This window comes from Telmatherina bonti, assembly GCF_933228915.1.
Source record: "Telmatherina bonti genome assembly, chromosome: 14".
In the NCBI taxonomy this organism is placed as follows: Eukaryota; Metazoa; Chordata; class Actinopteri; order Atheriniformes; family Telmatherinidae; genus Telmatherina; species Telmatherina bonti.
Genome location: NC_136612.1, coordinates 21,763,441 through 21,782,203, shown reverse-complemented (window position 1 = coordinate 21,782,203; position 18,763 = coordinate 21,763,441). Strand labels below are relative to the sequence as shown.

The 18,763-nt window shown below is 38.8% G+C and overlaps 2 protein-coding genes across 3 annotated transcripts in view; one reads left to right on the top strand and one right to left on the bottom strand.

Annotated features, from left to right (window-relative positions):
* Window positions 1-9,617, bottom strand: part of prkcab (protein kinase C, alpha, b) — a gene marked incomplete at both ends in the record, with an annotated part of 102,910 nt that extends 93,293 nt beyond the window's left edge. For both annotated transcript variants that reach the window (XM_079252950.1, XM_079252951.1), the window contains 2 exons: window positions 9,316-9,347; window positions 9,451-9,617. In XM_079252950.1, the coding sequence (XP_079109076.1) occupies window positions 9,316-9,347; window positions 9,451-9,617 (199 nt within the window). The remainder of the gene's footprint in view (window positions 1-9,315; window positions 9,348-9,450) is intronic.
* A 2,336-nt stretch (window positions 9,618-11,953) lies between these two features.
* Window positions 11,954-18,763, top strand: part of cep112 (centrosomal protein 112) — a gene marked incomplete at its 3' end in the record, with an annotated part of 102,547 nt that continues 95,737 nt past the window's right edge. Inside the window, exons 1-4 of the mRNA XM_079253572.1 lie at window positions 11,954-11,989; window positions 12,386-12,491; window positions 12,773-12,963; window positions 13,208-13,371. Coding sequence (XP_079109698.1) covers window positions 12,392-12,491; window positions 12,773-12,963; window positions 13,208-13,371 — 455 coding nt within the window. The 5' untranslated portion in view covers window positions 11,954-11,989; window positions 12,386-12,391. The remainder of the gene's footprint in view (window positions 11,990-12,385; window positions 12,492-12,772; window positions 12,964-13,207; window positions 13,372-18,763) is intronic.

The window sequence follows — 18,763 nt, the reverse complement described above, 5'->3', positions numbered from 1 at the left end:
TCTTAAGGTGACATAGAGGAAAGTCTTGCGTCGTTCCATATTTAGGAAAGCTAGCTGGCACACAGATTAAAAAGGCCTTTTGGGCACATGTTACCGAGGCTCTACAATTCGATTTGACAAGCTACCAGTTCAGCAGAGAGTAATAATATTTCTAGACAGTGTGTGACTTTGGTGGCCTTTGAAGCACAACAGGGGGAAAAAAGAGAAAAAAGAAATTTGAAAGTATCTGCAAGAAATTGTGCTGACTTGTAGATTGCAGCGTCTCCAGGTAGTGTTTGTGAAACTGAGATTTTGTTGTCAGGGAAAATGTCTATGAATTCCACTCTGGTCTTTAAGTGATGATTTTCTCTTCCTCATTGCTTTAATTGGGTGAACACACAATCAAGAGACTGTAATCAAAGAGAACGGATGCAATCTGATAACATAAAACACACTTCGACACTGCCCAGAGGAGCCGTTACCATGATAACAAAATGGAAATGGCCCACTTTGTTGCTACAGTGGTCAAGCGAGGAGTGGAGAGAGAAGCAAGGGTGACACAGAATGCAAAGAAAGAGGGGAGCCAATACTGAAAAGCAGAAAGGGACATTTTACATGTGGAGCAGAGAGCAGCAAGGACAGAATTACACATAATTACCCAGCTAGCTAAGCTTCCACTCTTGGTGTTAATTAATGCCACTGATCCAGGGAGAGGGTTTAAAAATCACTCTTACATTAAAAAATGTTCAGTAATTTCAGCGCATTCAACACATTTAATTAGGCCCAAGCAGATACATCCACAGCGGCACACTTGATGACTTTGAACTGATATGTGAAACAAAGTTTGAAGTGAAACTGAAAGGACTGAAACAAGATTTTGATGCCAATCATGACGTTATTTAATTTTTTTTCTTTTTTTTTTTTTAATGGCAATGTAGTTTCATCAGACATTTGAAGTGTGAATTTTTAGATGTTTTCCCTGTGCACTGCTGCATTTGATTTAAAATACATTATTAGATTTGTGGGGAAAGTGGGGAGCCTGAGTGTTGTTTGAAGAGATTTCACTTTTTTTTAAAGCATTGCTTCCTTGCCACTGATGCTTTCCTTCAGTTCTGATACAGTAAAGCTAATTAGTTTGTGCTTATAGTCAGCTGTAGGAAATTACTTATTTTTATTTATGATAAAGAGAGAAAGCTGATTTTTTTTTATTAAACAACCAAAGCAAAACTGAACTAATTACCATATCTAGGCCACCATTACACTCACGGTACAGCAGGAGGACCATTTACTGTTACAGCATGTGAGCAGCAGCCTGCTGTTGTAAGATGTGTATTGTTTGGGGCTTCCCATCTGGAGATGCACAGCTCTTGCTCTCATGTTTCAACACCCCCTCACTTCTGTTCCTTGATTGGTTAATGAGGTCCATTCCTCCATTCTGAGTGATTGGCTCTACACCTACGCTGCCATTACGGCTCGGTGACAGACTCTCGTTGGAGGCATATCAGCCCTCGTCATGCAGACTGACAAATGCATGATTTCACCCACAGCCTTTTGCAAATGTCCCACAGAGAGGTGGAGCTACCTACACCCGACACCCCCATCTGTGCGTGAGATAAAGATGTTATAATCATTTCTTGATGAGAAATATATCTTCACTGGGATGGAGATTAGAGTTGGCAAACTACCCGCAGTTGGGACACACATATATTTCAGACACAGCAAAAAACTGGACTGCTTGCAGTTCTGGAAATGGGACCATGGAAGCACAGAGCCACATGGAGAGAGACTACAATGAAGCAAAGTGAGAGGATAGGCAGCAATCATCGTTGCTTTTGAACCGTCCCTCAGAGAAGCAGTGTGTGAAGTGAAAAAGAAGCTGTCATTTTAGCGAGAAGGGTTCACTTCTGAGGTCATAGAGCTAACAGATTGTACTGATTACCAATCATATGGAGTCATACTAGCACCCAAACAGGAAAGAATTAGCCCACTACAGCTGACGATGCCCTTGTTCAATAAGCAGGCATGTAAAGACATAAAAAGAAGATCTACAAGACTTTTTTCTAAGTGACAGAAGTGGTATAACCAAGACTTTCCCCACAGCTGCGTATGTTGAGATGATAGCTTTGGTTTGTATATGAACCAAAAGACAAAATTTTATTTACTTAATAAAGGACAAAAAAAAACCTAGTAAAAAGAAGTTTGACTACATGAAACAGCTATGCTTAAAGGGGTGCTATTATGGTATTTGGAGTTTTCTGAGCTTTCTACAGTGTTAAAGAGTTAAATCCTCATCAGACGTGTGAACGGCACGGTTTTTTATCACCTAAACGCATGTTTGAGTTTGAGTTTGAGTTCCAGCATGCTCTCTGTTCGGTTTCCATGGCGACGAAAAACGCGTCATTTTAGAGAGTTTTTTCTATTTGGAAATCCTTGTGACGTCCCGGGGGATAAGGTTCGGTGATTGGTTACCTTTTACTGGTTAACAAGTGCATGTACAAATACATCAGGCAGGTGGAAAACGTCGGATAAAGTTATTTCCAACGATGGCTGGTGAGTTTACCAAAGAGAGACATCCTGCTGCATTCGTTGCTGTGGGTTGCTGTTTTCCACTTCGTTTTCAGGGTCTGGTTCAGGTTCCAACATGTAGGGCTGTATGCTATGTGTTGACATTGTATTTTGTTTTTTTTTATTGAGTTCATATTAGCCTAATCCTTCTGTTTATGAGATGTTACAATGACGGCGAAAGCAGGTGCGGTGCACGCTCCCAATGTAGTGGAGTGGCGGGAGGCGGGGCTTAATGCAGAAGAGTCTCAATCCACTCGTTTTGCCCACAAGCTGATCTGACAGCCTACGGAGAGGGTCGGTCTGAAGTAAATAAAGCAATTTGTGACAATAACCCGATCAATCCCAGCCCTTCTGGGCTCAGAAATAAACATAAATTAGCCTGAAATGCACATAATAGTTCCACTTTAAGCTGGAATCAAACACAGGCACGGCAGGCGAAAGTTACTTGCTAGAATGACTCCGTTTTTGATCCTGCTGATGTTCAGGCATGACCAGGTCATTCGAATTAGGTGTGTTAGAGCAGGAAAGTGTGAAACCCTGCAAGACAGCAGCCTTCAAGGTCCTGAGTCCAAGATGATCCTGGAACTTTGTGCAAATGATCACCTGAGTGCTGCAAACCACTAAGTCTGAGACATAATAGCTGCTGTTGGTGTCTTCCTGCTTTTCTTCTTCTGAGTAGTCATGCTATCTTATTTATTTTTTCTGTCTCTCTGTGCTCAAATTGGCAGCAAGAAGCCAAAATATGTTAAAGTCCTTTCTGACTTTGTCATCTCTTCAGCCTCACACTTCCACCCATGCACAGTCTTGCAGTATGCATGCACCTCTGCCTCTTAGCACACTCTCAGCGTTGTTTTTCCTCTTCTTCTCCTTCCAACCGCTTCTTTCTATATCTCTCAATTTTCTCTTGTGTCAAGACGTAGGACTGTCCTCCCAGCAATGGGTTCTCAACTCTCCAGATGGCACAGTCATTTTCCACAGACGCTCAACTTCAGAGGCTGCAGAGGAGGGAGAGGCGAGAGGGGAGAGAGCAGAGCATCCACTACGATGGCAAGTGATCTAACAGAAACACACCCGCTCAGTCTCATGGGGTCTGAGTGAAATTATATTATGCTGGAAGAGCAGGTGTTGCTTTAGAACATGCTGGTTTTCAGGGAGCAACAACAAATATGTTTTAAAAAAAAATAGGAAGATCCAAATAAAATGTCACATTTTAATCTTCTTGCCTTTGTGTGTCATTCTTACTCAAGCCAAAACAGGAACATTAAAGTTTGAAATGCCTGGAAATGACTGCTATGCATGAATGTAATATGATAGACTTTCCAGAGCAGAATTATCAAGATTCTTCTCCATCTTTCAGAGCTCCACGGGGTCTCCTTGCAGCCAATTGTGTCCTTCTCAGATATCAACCATGTACACTGAAAATGTAAACTGCATTCAGATAAACTCGCACTGATTGCATACAGGAAAAACGACAAAGATGAGAAGCAGAGCAGCAACATGGATCTTTGCATAAGGGGGAAGCACAGCATCTTCGGAAAAACATTCATGTAAAACAAAACAAACAAAAAAAAATATCATAAAGCCAGAAAACATTTAACTTTATGAAACAGTCCTTAATAATTTCCCATCATGCAGAATATAAAAAAAACAGATGGCACTACCAACCTTTGAGGTCTCGATATTTTTTTATTATCATATTCCTCTTTGAATTTATTTGTATCCTTTAACAAAAGGTCTGTGCTTCAAAAGATCTCACAATATCCTCATGTTTTGGGTTTTTTTATTATTGTTTGTTTTTGTTTTGTAGGACACTCTAGTTTCAATTCTAGCTAAACCAACTTGGGATCATCTTTGGGTAATCTAAGTTTTGAAGAAAATTGTATATTTTATTTGGTTTTTATTTTACATGCCAATTAATTTTTCTAAAAGATTGTTTTCAAAAATGTGCAAAAACTCAAGATCATGCTTATATATCAATAGATCGCATAGCATACAAGTAAAACAAAGGTGTTATTTAGCTCTGGGGAGGCAAAGCACTCAGTCCATAAATCAAAACTTTCAGACAACATGTCTTCCGTAACTCAAAAGATATAAATCTGTATGCTTGCAAAAAAAATCTTGAGATTTACAAATTAATTCGAATAGATCCAGGTGGAAGTAGATTATTAGATACATTCAGATACATCAAACAATAAAGCCCCAGTGACACACACTGTACTTACATCTAGTGTGCAGTTTTCTGTCATGTTAAAATAAATTGTATGTAAATGTAAAAAAATAAAAAACATATGATTTCTCTTTCTGAATCCTGTTATTAAACTATCTGATTGTTTGAAAGTTTCATTAGAAATGAAAATATTTAAGTTTGTACAGATGTTGCAACCTAAATATGTGCTGTATTAGACCACCTATTTCTCTGGCAAGCTGGACTATATGAGATCTAATCTATTTACAACTCATTCATTGCAAAGTTTTATTTAAGCAATGCAAGGCAGGTTTATTTGTATAGCACAGTTCATGAACAAGACAATTCAAAGTGCTTCACATAAAAACATTAAAGCATTACATTTTGTTTAAGAGTCTAATATGGAAAAGTGTAAATACCAAGTTTTAAACCTCATTGCATTACTACATACACCTTTTACAGTAAACACTTTAAATCAATACAATACTTCCTTGTTTTACCTTTTGCAATAAGTCTTACCTTTTTGTGACACAATGAGTGTAAAAGCCAGAATGAGTATATGAAAAGCTTAAAAACAAAGCATAACTTCAGGGAGAAAAGGGGGGGGTGGGGGGGCTGATTACATCCAATATAGGTTTTAACGTGTGTGCAGCATATAACTCAGCATGCCCATATGACAGGATGCATCACTGCTGCTAATTTTCCACAGCAGATCACGTCACAGCCAATAACAGAGCAACATTTTTATTTAGAACACTAACAGATCGTCTAGTGATGATAAAGGACCACTGACTGTTCAGGAACAAAACCACTACGCTTTCTGAACAAAGGAGACATGTCCTGAAATGATTCATTCAACTGTAATTCTCTAAAATGTGCTTTACAATCTTTACAATGAAAAAAAAAATCTTTGTTGCATCGAACATCACAAAGGTTGACCAGTCACCTCCCTGGGAACTGCAGGAGCTTGGTCCTCCACCCACACAATTTCCTTCGGTAATAAAAAAATTTCCTCTGACACAGGCTTATTTTAAAAGCACTCCACTCTTTTCAGCTTAGTAGTAAAGGTGGATAATCAAAGAAAAAAAAATGCTATCTAGCTTTTCAATCCACAGCAGGAAGCTTCAGGCAGCTCTTAATCTGCCCACGCCTACAAAACTATACACTGATGTCAAACCATCCTGGGAAATGCATAAAGATGAAGGATCACAGGAGCGCCGCTTTATCACCTTTTAATAACTCTTAAATAATCAACCTGGATACAAGCATCACTACAACTGCCAGCAGCACTGATGCACACTTATTTGACTTTACACTGCATCAGACGCCCAGCAATTCAAGCTTGTTGTGAGTTTATTCTTCACAGCATGCTCTGATTAAGACTCTAAAACATATACTTGAACTAGCCATTCAGCTGTGTGAGAAGAGGTCCCTTAACAATCAAGTTCCTTGTCTATACTTTTCCATAGTGTTCATAGCCAAATATAAAATACTACTGTAGTGTGCAGGAATAAGAGAAAAGAATCTAACCCTCTGGGGTTTGCCTTCCTGTGTGGTTCTCCAAAAGTCAAAATGCCTCCCAAGAACAAGCTTTCCAACAGCATAGTTATATCAGCCTAGCTCCAGAATGTACTCCTGGACATTAAACAACAAGGAGCTCCTACATCTCAATTTTTTTTAAAAAGACACATTAAGAAAACTAAGTTTTAGCTTTCTGGTGTGTCATTACTTTTTCTGTACTTCAAACACATGGTGAACTTAAGCAAAACATCTATGTGCACAGTTTCAAAGGAGTGGACAATTTTTAAATAAGCAGTCTAGCTTTAGGTAAAACGTTTAAAGACGAAGGAGATCAGGTCAGTATGACAGTTAATTAAAGTCACAGATCCTCTCCGTACGGCAACAAACCGTAACATGACCCTGCAGAATGACACGTGTTGGTGTGTGAGGACACAGATGTCAGTGACATCAGCGCAAAGACATCAACACAGACAAGTGGGAGTTTTATGCAAGTGAAAAGAAGATGGATGGCAGGTGAAATGCCCTTGTATTAGTTGTCACAGTTGAGTTTTTTTTGTGTTCAGGTTCAGCTGGTTTGAGGGTTAACCAGATAATAAAGTCTTCTGCCAGTCATCAAAAACGTTTACTCACTACAAACATCAGCTGACTCACAACCTTAACCCGCACTTGCATGGTTATATAGCTGCAAAGCATCTAGTGGAATTGAAATTGTTATTGATTTCACCAGAAATGTATCTATAAAGATTCCCTCTAGTACAACTTTTTGATCAGGACATGTTAGAATGAGTGAAGATCCCAGAAACCATTTCTACAGTCTGATATGCCCTGAATTTATCAAGATGAATTATCTCTAATGAATAGCTTTACCTAATATAATTTCTTTGTTTGGGGCCCTCTTACCAGAGTTGTAATCTTTATGTGCGCCTATTAAACTCTCCTGTCACTGCATTCATATGTATATGTATGGCATCCTGTCAATGCAAACCATCTTCATTCAATTAAAGATGGTTATTGTACTTCAAATGGGCACACATCAGTGTATATGGCAGTACCAATTTACAGGTAATTTGTTCTCATTCAGTTACCGGGTGCTGCGGTTGAGCTGCCACACCTGTTAACATTCACCACTAACTGCTTAATGAGCAGCAGCTGACTGTGATTTCTGTTCAGTGACCATATATAAGCAGGAAACAGAGCCCACTAAACTACAGAGCAAAGGCTTGCTCTCCTCTTCATAGTGTAGCTTGCAGGTGCCACTGTGTCTCAGGAGTGTTGGATACTGCTTCTCAGCAACAGCCATGGCTCTTGGGCTCTTTCTGTGGTATGTTCTGTTACTTTTAATGCTTTTGTTTGTGCTTATTAAGACAAAAGCTCTAACTCTCTCTTCACAGGGTTGCCTGGATTACAGTATTGTTGAATAGCAGTGCTGACAGTAAAACAGGTATAAACTTTTTTTTTTCTTTCTAAACTGTTCAAATTCAGTTTCTAACTTTCTTGTTTCTTAGATTATAGACTTTCGGGTCCTACACAAAATCTCATAGACCTTGCGGATGACTTCCCCTCTGACAACCTTGACTTTGATGAGGGTGGCTTGGCAGAGCCAGAAGCCAAACCAGCTGACTTAGTGTATGCAAGCTACAACAAACCTTCAGTACCAAAGCCAGTGAACTTGGCCCCAACTGGACAAAGCCAATCAACTCCACAGAGCACTCCTGATGTGGCCCAACTTGTGACTGGTGAGTTGAGACAGTGGGAGTCCCAGCCGTTTGACCCAATCGTTTTTCCACTAAGTGGTAGCAACCAGAATCTTGAACCACCAAAGCCCAAGCTGCCTCCTTTCCAGTCTCAATCAACTCCACTCAGTGTTTATACAATCAGCAAGCCTGATGCTCCTGCCCCTAGTCCCCCTTCTGACAAGAAGCCTGTCCAACTTCCCAGCCTGATGGCTGTCTCTCCTCCTGGCTTGGTGTCTTGGCAGCCTGCAACTCCTCCCAAAATCCCTGGTACTCAAAGAGTGATGGCAGACCCTCTTGGTTCCCAATACCAGAACTTCAACAGGCCAACTGGCGATGGATCAAGTGACAAACTCAACCTCCTCTTGGAGAGGGGATATCAATATGGCTCACAGGATGCTAGGCCTCCTGTGTCTCTCTCTTATGCCCCAAGTCCTAATGCAGCTGAAGAGTTGGGTATGGTGTCTGCAATGAAAATTCCCCAAAGTTATTCTGCAACAAGATATGGCATGGACACCACTGGCTTTACCTCTGCACCACAGAAACCATCCCTCAACCTGCCCCTGGTGAATATTAGACCATATGAAGGCTTTCCTTATGCTGGGCAACATCAGGATAACAAACTCTATCCTGAGTCTCCAGCTGTCTACAAGCTTCCACCACAGAAGAAACCTGAAACTCCCTCAGCAAATGCTATGTCTCTTGTTTTTGATGTTGCTGACCGCTCCAGCCAAGATAATCAGGGAAAGGTGTCAATTGAGGATCCCCCTCTACCAAAGGACCCTTTCTTTCAAAGTGCAGTAGGAATTGAATCTTCACCCAAAGACTGGATGGCAGTTCCTTTTTCTAGCATCTTTGGAGATGGGTTCCAGGGTTTCAACCAAATGGCTGACTTGTCAGAAAACTCAGTCTTCAACATGAAAGGCAGCTTCCCCCAGGCTTATCAAATGCCCCCTCTTAAACCACTCCGTAAGACCTTTGTTATCCGCACCAAGAACAGCTACCAGCGAGGACGCTTTCTTAAATCCAAGACCACTTACACACCAGCCTACAAAATGGTGAAGATGAGCACGACCAAGAGTGAGCCAGTGCAGGCTCCTAAAGCTGACGTGAAAGCGTAAAAGTCAAAGGTATGTGCGACTACTCCGATTGTAAGTTCTCTATGCAAAATGTTCTCGACCAGTTATTCAATCTTTTTCTTTACAGATGACAGACCTGCAACTGAAATAAAAACTTGCATTTGAGTTGACTGTAGTTGCATCAGTTTAATATGGAACTGGCTTAAGGTGGTTTTCTTAGCCACATTGCGTTACCTGTACAACAAATGCTTACCTTGGCATTGAAATCCTTGCTTTCCAAATCCCCTGCAACAAAAAGTGGAAAGCGGCAACTGTCAAACCTGAAGGTTTCATATTCAAGTTCAGTCTGGTTAAGGTTCATCCTGTCTAACAGCATAGGTTAACTCACCATATGAAATCAGTGCAATGACTGCAAAACGTCGGCTGCTTGAAAAATCTCGCAGTAAACTTGTGGTTTTTCACTTCGTGCACATTTTTCTGTCTCAAAGCACCTTTGCGGGCAAATCTGTTACCAAACCCAGCGGAGTCATTATAATGTAAAAGATGGTCAGCCATAATAGTGTGGGGAAACTCCAAGAACTTTGTAGTCCCGATCGATGCCTGTGAACCTCCCAGCCTGAGATGCTTTTGCGCTGGTTGCTGGCGGACTGCACGCCTCCTGCCTGTCTACAGCTGAGCGCTTTTTCGTTCAAAGTGACGTTAGAGAAGCTTGCTTCACATACAATGGGAATATTCAGCTTTTGCCAAGCAAGTCATGCGGGGATTTTTTTTTTTTTTTTTTTTTTCTCCCAAGGATATGAGCTGGGGGGGTGGGCAGTAATGCCCCATCAAATCTTTTCATTAGAAATGCTAACACTAAAGTCAAAGATCCTGTTTTTCAACTACGCCTGAATAATTAAGCCTGCATTTGTCTTGTGGGGGGGCAGCTTGCAGAAATGTCAAACTATATCCTAGATGCAATCTCGAAACTGGTCATTTTGTGGTACTTGAAACCAACCAATTTTCTTTTTACGAGGAGCACTTGAAGGCCACATGTGCCTCAACCATAGGACTATTCCTCCAACTGCAGGCGTTGAGCGACATCAAGTGGATCTAAAGTACATTTAATGTTAGCAATTTGAAAACCAAACAAGGTGACATTAAATTGCTCCGGACAAATATATTGTAATTGGTTGTCCAGAAGGACCAAAGGCTAAATATTTCATATGGAAAATGTTAGCTAATTGTAGTATTTGTAAGGAAATACATTTGGGAGAATTTTTGTTTATGAATAGTTTGGGAAGAACACTGGTAGCCGTGACACCTAAAAGGAATTTGAATCTAATTATTGGCATTGAGAGTTTAAAGTAAAGTTTTTTGCAGACATTGTGTGGCTTGAAGTTTATTCATGAAGCAAATTTCATACATAAAAGCAGTTCAGTGTGAATTACACAATAAGACAAAATATTGTAGAAACAATTTAATCAGTTTGCAAAAGGCACGATAAAGTACAATTAACAGAAAAAAACTAAAATAATTTAAAGCAAACAACAGTCTACATAAGTTCAAAGACAGGTGCAAGAGAAAATAAATGGTTTTGACCTGGATTTAAAAGTCTACATTTGGTCAAAGTTGAATCTCCACTGGCAGTTTGTACCACTTGTTTGCAGTATAACATGTATATACCGATTCTCCATGTCCTTTCTTGATGCTAATATTAAAAAAAAAAAAAAAAAAAGTAGACATTTGTGTTTGATTATTGTGCTATCACAATAATTCTTGGCAAACAAATCTTATACCTTTGGAAAACCAGATATTTTCCATTTTAAGAACTTGAGCAGCAATATTGAGTATTGGGTTTTGCCCATTAATAGTAGAATACGTGGTTTTTACACTGGCAGAAAAAATTGGGCATGTTTTTCAAAGGCACACCCTACACATTCAATTCTGCAACACATCCTGCAAAGACTTTCTTAAAAAATAATCAACCAAGCAAAATGTCCATACTTTTTAGTAAGTTTATTTGCCTTGCTACATACTGTCTTAACACTAAAAATGAAAGAAAATTGATTTGGAAAATGCATACAACTTTCATGTGTTCAAAGTTCAAAAGTATTTTGACATATGATGTTGATAGTCCAAAGCAAAATGAAATAAGAATGGTGTGTGACAGTTTGAACAAAAGGAACAGGTGTTACCACCAGGGAGCTGTGGCTCATTAGAAAATATGGAACATTTAGATAGCAAAGTACACTAAATGTACAAATCAGATAAAGAAAACTTAGTTTGGGGTTTTAGAGATACGTTTAATTCTCTCACTTTGAATAAACTAAAACCGTATTTAAAAAAAAGTTTAAATAGAAGATCATATTTTAATGAGGCACATGCTAGCTGTGGACATCTAAGGTGTGACAGCCATGAAACACTGTTCTCTGAAATACATCAGGTACAAAGTTTAAAAATCACTTATCTAATCTAAAAAATTGATCATCTTTTATAGGTTTAGGGCATTAACGACTGCATAAACCTTACATTTTTAAGAAACAAGTTGGCCTAAAAACAATTGTAGGGTAGCTTATATGGAGAATACGTCCCAGTAAAATAAGACATTTTTAAGTAGCTGGGGGGGAAAAAAGTTGTGGCCCAAACTGACATCACTCACAACACTTATGTAAACGTTTTTGCTTATTTGTCACTGCTGAAAATAGTATGGGAAGAGCATCCTCCCTAAATAGAGGAGGAGTTGTGAACTATGCACTGGTAAACTGTACCATAGACATTTTATTAATGTCTATTAGCTGTACAATAACCGCGGTATATTAACAAGAAGACGTAACAGTAGTAGTAGAAGAAGAAAACGAAGAAGAAGACGCGTCTCCGCGGAAACGGATGTGGCGTAGGGTGAGGACGCTAAAGTTTGAAGTAGAGCGGCGAGATCCGTGCAAAAGGTAGTTCCATTATTTCATTTAAGATTTTATATGTTTACATCCAATGTACCCCTCACCTCGGTACGCTGTTGGTCTGCTAATAAAATCTTGTGAAACTATACAAATAAGCTGTGAGTATTAGCAAGACTTGCTTAGCCTGGCTAACTTTAGGTGCTAGTAGTTGATACATCGAGCTACTCACTCAACTTGTCAGATATTAATCTGGTTATTTGTCAATACTGTATAGCTAGAAATTAGATGACATGGCAACAGGATGCTACTCCGTCTAATAGACCCAGATATCAGCAGACTTTGTTACATGGATAGTGAAGTTGTTAAGAATAAACTGAGTGTTGTGCATAATTTCTAAACATAACGTGCTGTAGTATCTGAAGTTTTGTTTTTTCATCTTCTCAGGTTACTATGAACAAACGCGAGGACTCATGGGAAAGGCTAGACACTGAATTTGATCATTTTCTACTAGATATGAAACCCTATGTTCTTAAACACCCCAACAAGACAGGTAAGATTTCAGTTCATCTACAACAAAATACAACACAAGTAGTAGTACATTCAAGAGTAACAGCATTTCAGTGGCAGATAAAAAAAAAAAAAAAAAAAAAAAGAACATCACATTTTATAACTCGATTTCTAAAAATAATGATGTTTTTATTTGTCTTGTCTTTTTATTTTGTTTCTCAAAAATAGTCTTAATAATACTACCCTCAAAGTTGAATACATTTCTTTTCAGTTTCTCAGTTTTTAATCTTCATCCTCACCTTTTCTCCTCTGTCTGAATGTCAGAGCGCCAGCATTGTGCCACATGGATAAAGAAGCTGTGTGATCCAGCGTCGTGTGGTTCAGGTCTGATAGGTCGAAAAAACCGTAATGTATATGCTCGCTTGCTCCTTCATATGCTCAAACGGGGTATTCTTGAGGGGCCTTTCAACAGGAAACCAGAGCCTGGAAGTCTCAAGACACTCCCCACCTATATGGTAAGTCATGTCATCTACAAATCACACTCATTACTAAAAACAGCTAGGTCATGTGCCTTATATGTTCTGATTATGTAAAATGTTGTTAAAATGTACTTTACACTACCAAATTAATTTAAAAAAATTGAATCCACTGCAGTTGTGATGCAGTATCTCTCATTGCAATAAACTGTTAACTAACCATTTATAACCTACTAATCTTTTTATTTTTTTTTCCTTAATTCTGCTTGAATTTAATTTCTAGTCCATTTACTTTGATGAACCACTGAGTGGTCAGTCTGTGAAGTGGAACAACAGAGGTCTGCCTGATTGGGTGACTGGAGAACTGGTTTACTGTACTGATGACAGCGTTGCTGTGGGTCAACATAAAGACAGACCCAGTTCTACACCTGCTACAGCTCATCACAGGTACTTTACAGCAATGACTACAGGTGCCTAAACCTTTTTTAATCTTTTACAAATTATTTGTATGAAGAATGGTAGTTTTGGAACAACTCATTAACAGCTGACACAGAGATCTTTGTGCATAGTCCTGGATTTATGGAAGTTTCCTTTTAAAACCCAAAATTTGTGGAGTATTTTGAATGAGTAACAGTGATTATTGAACACAGTTTTGTGCCTAGCAGTTCATGTAACATTCACAGACGAGTTGATTTGTCATTTTAGACAGACAAAAAGCTTTTTTTTTGTAAATCCAAGCTGGAGTTCCTCCTAAATGTTTTACCAGTACAGGTAATCAGGTTTATGTTAATACAGCCTGAACTGAAATAAGACCTGCTGTAAAATATTGAATCAACAACCTCAGGCCTGTGGTTCTCCATTTTTTTTTTTTTGGTGATTTCAGAATATATCCTGCTTTCCAAGTACTACATTAATGACTAACATTAATCTTATAAAACCCAACATGATATATTTAATACATAATATTTCTGAGACATTTGCATCACTTTATGGTAAAAACTTTGCTCAAAATCCCGTTCCACAAAATCTGACACCTTTAAGCCCCATAGCTGGCCCTTCAAAGGGTTAAACATAGTAGTAGATTTTAGATATCCTTTTTCAGCACACTTAAACTTTATTATGTAATAAACAAATATAATCAAATCTACAACAACAAAAAGTATTATTTATTATGATAAAATACGCAAGCATTTTAGTTAAGAAATTTACAGAAAGAAACACATTATCTGTCTACTGCCTTAAACATGTGGATAGATATTGTTGTATTATCAAACGCAAAATTATATTTCAGGTTTTCCCGGGTTTGTAAACAACACACCAAAACCAAGACGGTTTCAGATCTGAACTTGCAAGTGACAGCAGCGCTCCAGGTGACGTGTTTGCTTTTTGATACAGTGCTGTGAAAATGTCACATGATTCCAGCATACTGACGTGATGACAGATCCAAGGATCTGAAACTCTTCCAGTTGTTATGTGACACTGACAGACCATTGAAAACTGGAGGTGTGAATCAAAGGTCCGATAAATTGGTTGATATCTGCTCATTCTTCTACATAAAGTGTTTTTTATTACCACAGTCCTTGGAAAAAAGTTGGTCCTTAAAGAAAAGGAGGGGCTGAACAGCAATCCTTTGTCCAGTTATATCCAGTTATCTTGAGTTAGGTGTTCTTTAAAAGGAGAAGACTGGTTGCTTCTTAGTTGGAGAGGTTAGCAGGGAGGCTAACCAAGTGGCTCTCTTGGAGGGAAACTGTTCTTTAAGATTCCAGATTCTGCATAGCTGCTGTGAAACAGAACAGAGGGAGATCAACAGCTCCTGGCTGGCTAGCCTGGGAGTAAGTTGAAGTTATCAGGCTTTTATCAACTCAGTATAAAGTCATGAAGATTTTGCATCTGTAAGTGAATGTTTGCTCTTAATTTCAGAGTTTATATCTGGAAATCAAATTTTCTCATCTTGCCAAAAGAATCTTCCCAAAAAGATCAAATTTGTATACGTTCAGGAAACATTTTGCATGGTTTTATGGTCGTAAAAAGGATTAGCATTTGTGGAAAATGTAGATGTTTTTTGCAAACATTGTTGCCAGAGATACAAAGCACCAAACTGTATGCAAGACTCTGAATTTGATGTTATGAATTTTGTCCTTGTCCTCATACCTCTATATGATTGGATGGTGAATAATCTAATTGTCTAATCAGAATGCAGATGGCTTCCTGTCCTCCCACACTGCTGCAGGCTATTTAAAAAGGAGTGGATATAATTTTAAGACCAGTGATAGAGCCAGCAGAGTGTTTAATTAAATGGGATTGGGTGCGACAACCTTTGTGACAAAATGAAGTTATCAGACAAAGTAAAGTAATTCAGTCTGAATCAGTGGTTGGAAAACCTGATGAGTTACTTTGAAAACAAGGTTTAAATTGTAACTTGATGTTGCTTTTGTGAAACATGGTATGGAGCAGTAAAGTGAACATAATAAACTGTTATTACTCAGTCTGAGACATTAGCACCAGTGGCTTCGGCCCCAACTGGTCTGACTGGTCTGCTTCTGGAGCTTTTCCTGAAATTAGAGGAAGCTGGTGGTGAAGTAGTTTACCGGGGAAGGAAGTTGGTTGTCTTTTACAAAATAAATACAGAAACGTAATAACATATGTATATGTCTATTTTTCCTTTACTTTTTTTAAACAGAGATTGCACATTAGATCAACTATTTCTACTGCAAAGAATTTGCTGAGAGGACTTAATTGAAAACTATAGGTGTCAGCATCCATCCGTCTCTGTCCATCCATCCATCCATCCATCCATCCATCCATCATATTCTGTAGCTGCATAATACAATTAAGTGGAATAATTTGATGTTGTAATTCAGAAGAATTCAGAGTTTCAGCACCAGATTCTGTTGTATGAGTGAAATGTCGGCGATGGCTGTCTCATTTGAACAGATCCTGTGTCTTTCATATGCCTCGAGTAAAAATATTTTCTGAATCTTAAAATTCATGTCAAAGTTAAACATTTCTAAACATCCAAATATGCCCTCATCATTTAGCAAAAACAGTGATTTGCATACAGTAGGTTTTCCCCATAGCATACATGTTTTTTCTTTTAGCTTCTGGAGTTCACAGATGCTTATTACAGCAGCAGTGAAAGACTGTATCATAACACACATAATATGGGGTTCGTATAATAGCATAGTTCTACATTACTGCTAAATTAGGCCATTTTCTATCTGTTGACTTAAATGATCTTATGAGAAGATGGAGATAGAAGATGCTGATTATGATGGAATAAATATCTCTAAAATGAAGCTACACACACATGTATTGTGACTGATTGCCCATCGTATTTGCTCAGCAGTGATATCTAACAAGCTAAAGACATTGCCAAGTTCTTGCATCAGTCTGCGTGAGCTGTCCATTCTGACTTTTCAAAGAGAAATACATCAAAACAGCATGAGAGGATGAGAAACCATCTCATATTCTCTTCCCATCTTTCTGTTCCTCTTTTCTTTACACTCTCCCACTTGTTGAAGCTGAAGTGTAACTCCCATAGAGCTGAGAATAAAAGCCCTGTAGCTCATTAAGACACACCGTTTCTTATATAGTGTTTCTTACAATGTTCCCATTTGAACATTTATTAACTCTCTGGGGGAAAAAAAAAAAATGTTTATTTAGATTTAAAATGTATCTGCTTAATTTAACCCTTTGATGCATTGCGTACACTACAGTTGACAATTATATAAAGACTTTTCTGGTATATATTTAAAAGTGAGGACGGTATATTTGCAATTTTGCCACTTCAGTGGTCATTAGGAGTCCCCCAACACACGGCCACTAACTGAAGAATAAACAAATATAGCATAAAATTTAACCTCTATACGTACATTTAATCACCAACTTTACATTAGTGATAAACAGAACAAGAAAATATTACAAATTCATTTTTATTGAATATTTCTGTGATTTTAGAAATATTTCTATAGTATAGATAAACTAAAAAAGTCAAATATTACAGACAAAAAAAAGTGTCTCTGTACATGTCTGTAGAAGTAAAATATTGCATGTGAGAAATATGTGGCTTTTTATTTTAATAAATCATGCATCAAAGGGTTAAAATGCCTTGTGCCATTATTGATGTAGCATGTAAAGTCAACATGCCGAAGCCACCAGGCATCACAACATATTCTGGTATATTTCTACTGACTGCAGGCTGTTCAGGTGCTCGAAAACGTACAGGCTCATGGTTTTTCATTCCAGTTAAGAAGGAGAGGCAGATCAGAGCCCAGTAGCTTCATATACTTATTAGCATAATAAAAAGAGAGCACTGTATTACAGGATAGCTTAATATACACCAGGGCACTGCATGAGAAAGAGTACAAGCCCATTGCTGCCATATTTAATCCAAAGTAGTCTGGCAGGGCTCTGGAATTATGTCATTAGTATAAGATGCTGCAGTATTCAGTCGTGTTGCCTCACAGTGGGACTTTTGTGGACAAAACAATGGATTTGATGTGTGGTATTTGTACATTTTCTTTCATAAACAAAAGACAAGCAGGTTAGGTTGGCTGACTGATGCCCTTGTCAGATACCATTCAACCCCCTTTTGGACAGCCCTGCTCTGAAATGATGAGCTCATGAAGATGACTCCCTTTGTTTCCTGTCATATTATATTTTGATTTATTTTGACACAATTATGGATGTTTTTTTTTATCACCAGAAGGTGGCATCATATTTGATTGTAAGTGTGGAAATTTACATTGCAAGTTATAATGAAACATTGTGACTGCCTTCAACAAGGGACAGTCTTTCCTCCTTCCTGCCTTTAAAGCTTTGGATGGAGAGGTTTGTTGGGAGCAGTTTGCTAAGTACCATGGTGTCAGTTTGGGATAAGACCATGAAAGAAGCTCAGATCACAGACTAACATCCTGATGCAGAAAATTAGCTGGATCAAGTCCTTTTTATGTGTCTCTCTCATTTAGATAAGATTAAATAGAAGGAACTCGTCTGACTCCCTTCTCTGTAATGTGGCAACGTTTGATCTCTTACCAGCGGTCAGGTGCTGGGAAGGGCTACTTTCAGCTTACTAAACTGTTTAGCTGAATTCAAGTTTTAATGTCTGAGGGGGGAAGTTAGTTTGATTTTTGGAGGGTTTATAGTTGTTAATTCTATTTTACTCAAAATGCTTTCGACCCCACCCCACACATATGGTATCGTTAGAAAGGAATGCCCTGATCCAATTCCAGACGGCATTTCACTGCACTTGTGGTTTCCCAGTATGGCCAGAAGATGGAGCTACTGTTGTGTCTAAATTGCCATTTCAAGCAAAGGAATGTTGAGATTGGTTTAAATGCTCTCTCCAACTTTTTGGTGAACCTTGTGTTCTAAGAAGACAGAAGCAGAGAGGCTGGGTTGGTTTTGACAACACCATGTGAAATGGGATTACATGGCCCTCTTATGCATCGTCTATTTCATGCTTTTCTGTCACATTTTCTTCCCTTGTTTTCCTCTCCTCTTCCTGACTTCTGCTTTCCACATGGAAACTCCTCATGTCCCTTGTCCCTCCACTCTTTTCACTGGTTTATTGTGACAACAACATTGTGTTTGCATTGGCAGCAGTCAGTTGTTTACGTTGCTGTAACTGTCTCGCACCTCGTGCTCACGAGCCAGACTCTTTGTTGGCTTGTAGTTGGGGGCGTGCAGGGGTACAGGGATGTTTACATTCCAAGGTCAGACTGTTTTCCTGGAGGTGTGCAAGGCTAAGACCTGGGCCCGCCAGCTCTGCACCTGGAGGTCAGGCTGGGGTATGGATGGCAGGTTGCTTTAATCAGCCAAGCTGCAGCTTCTGAGGCTT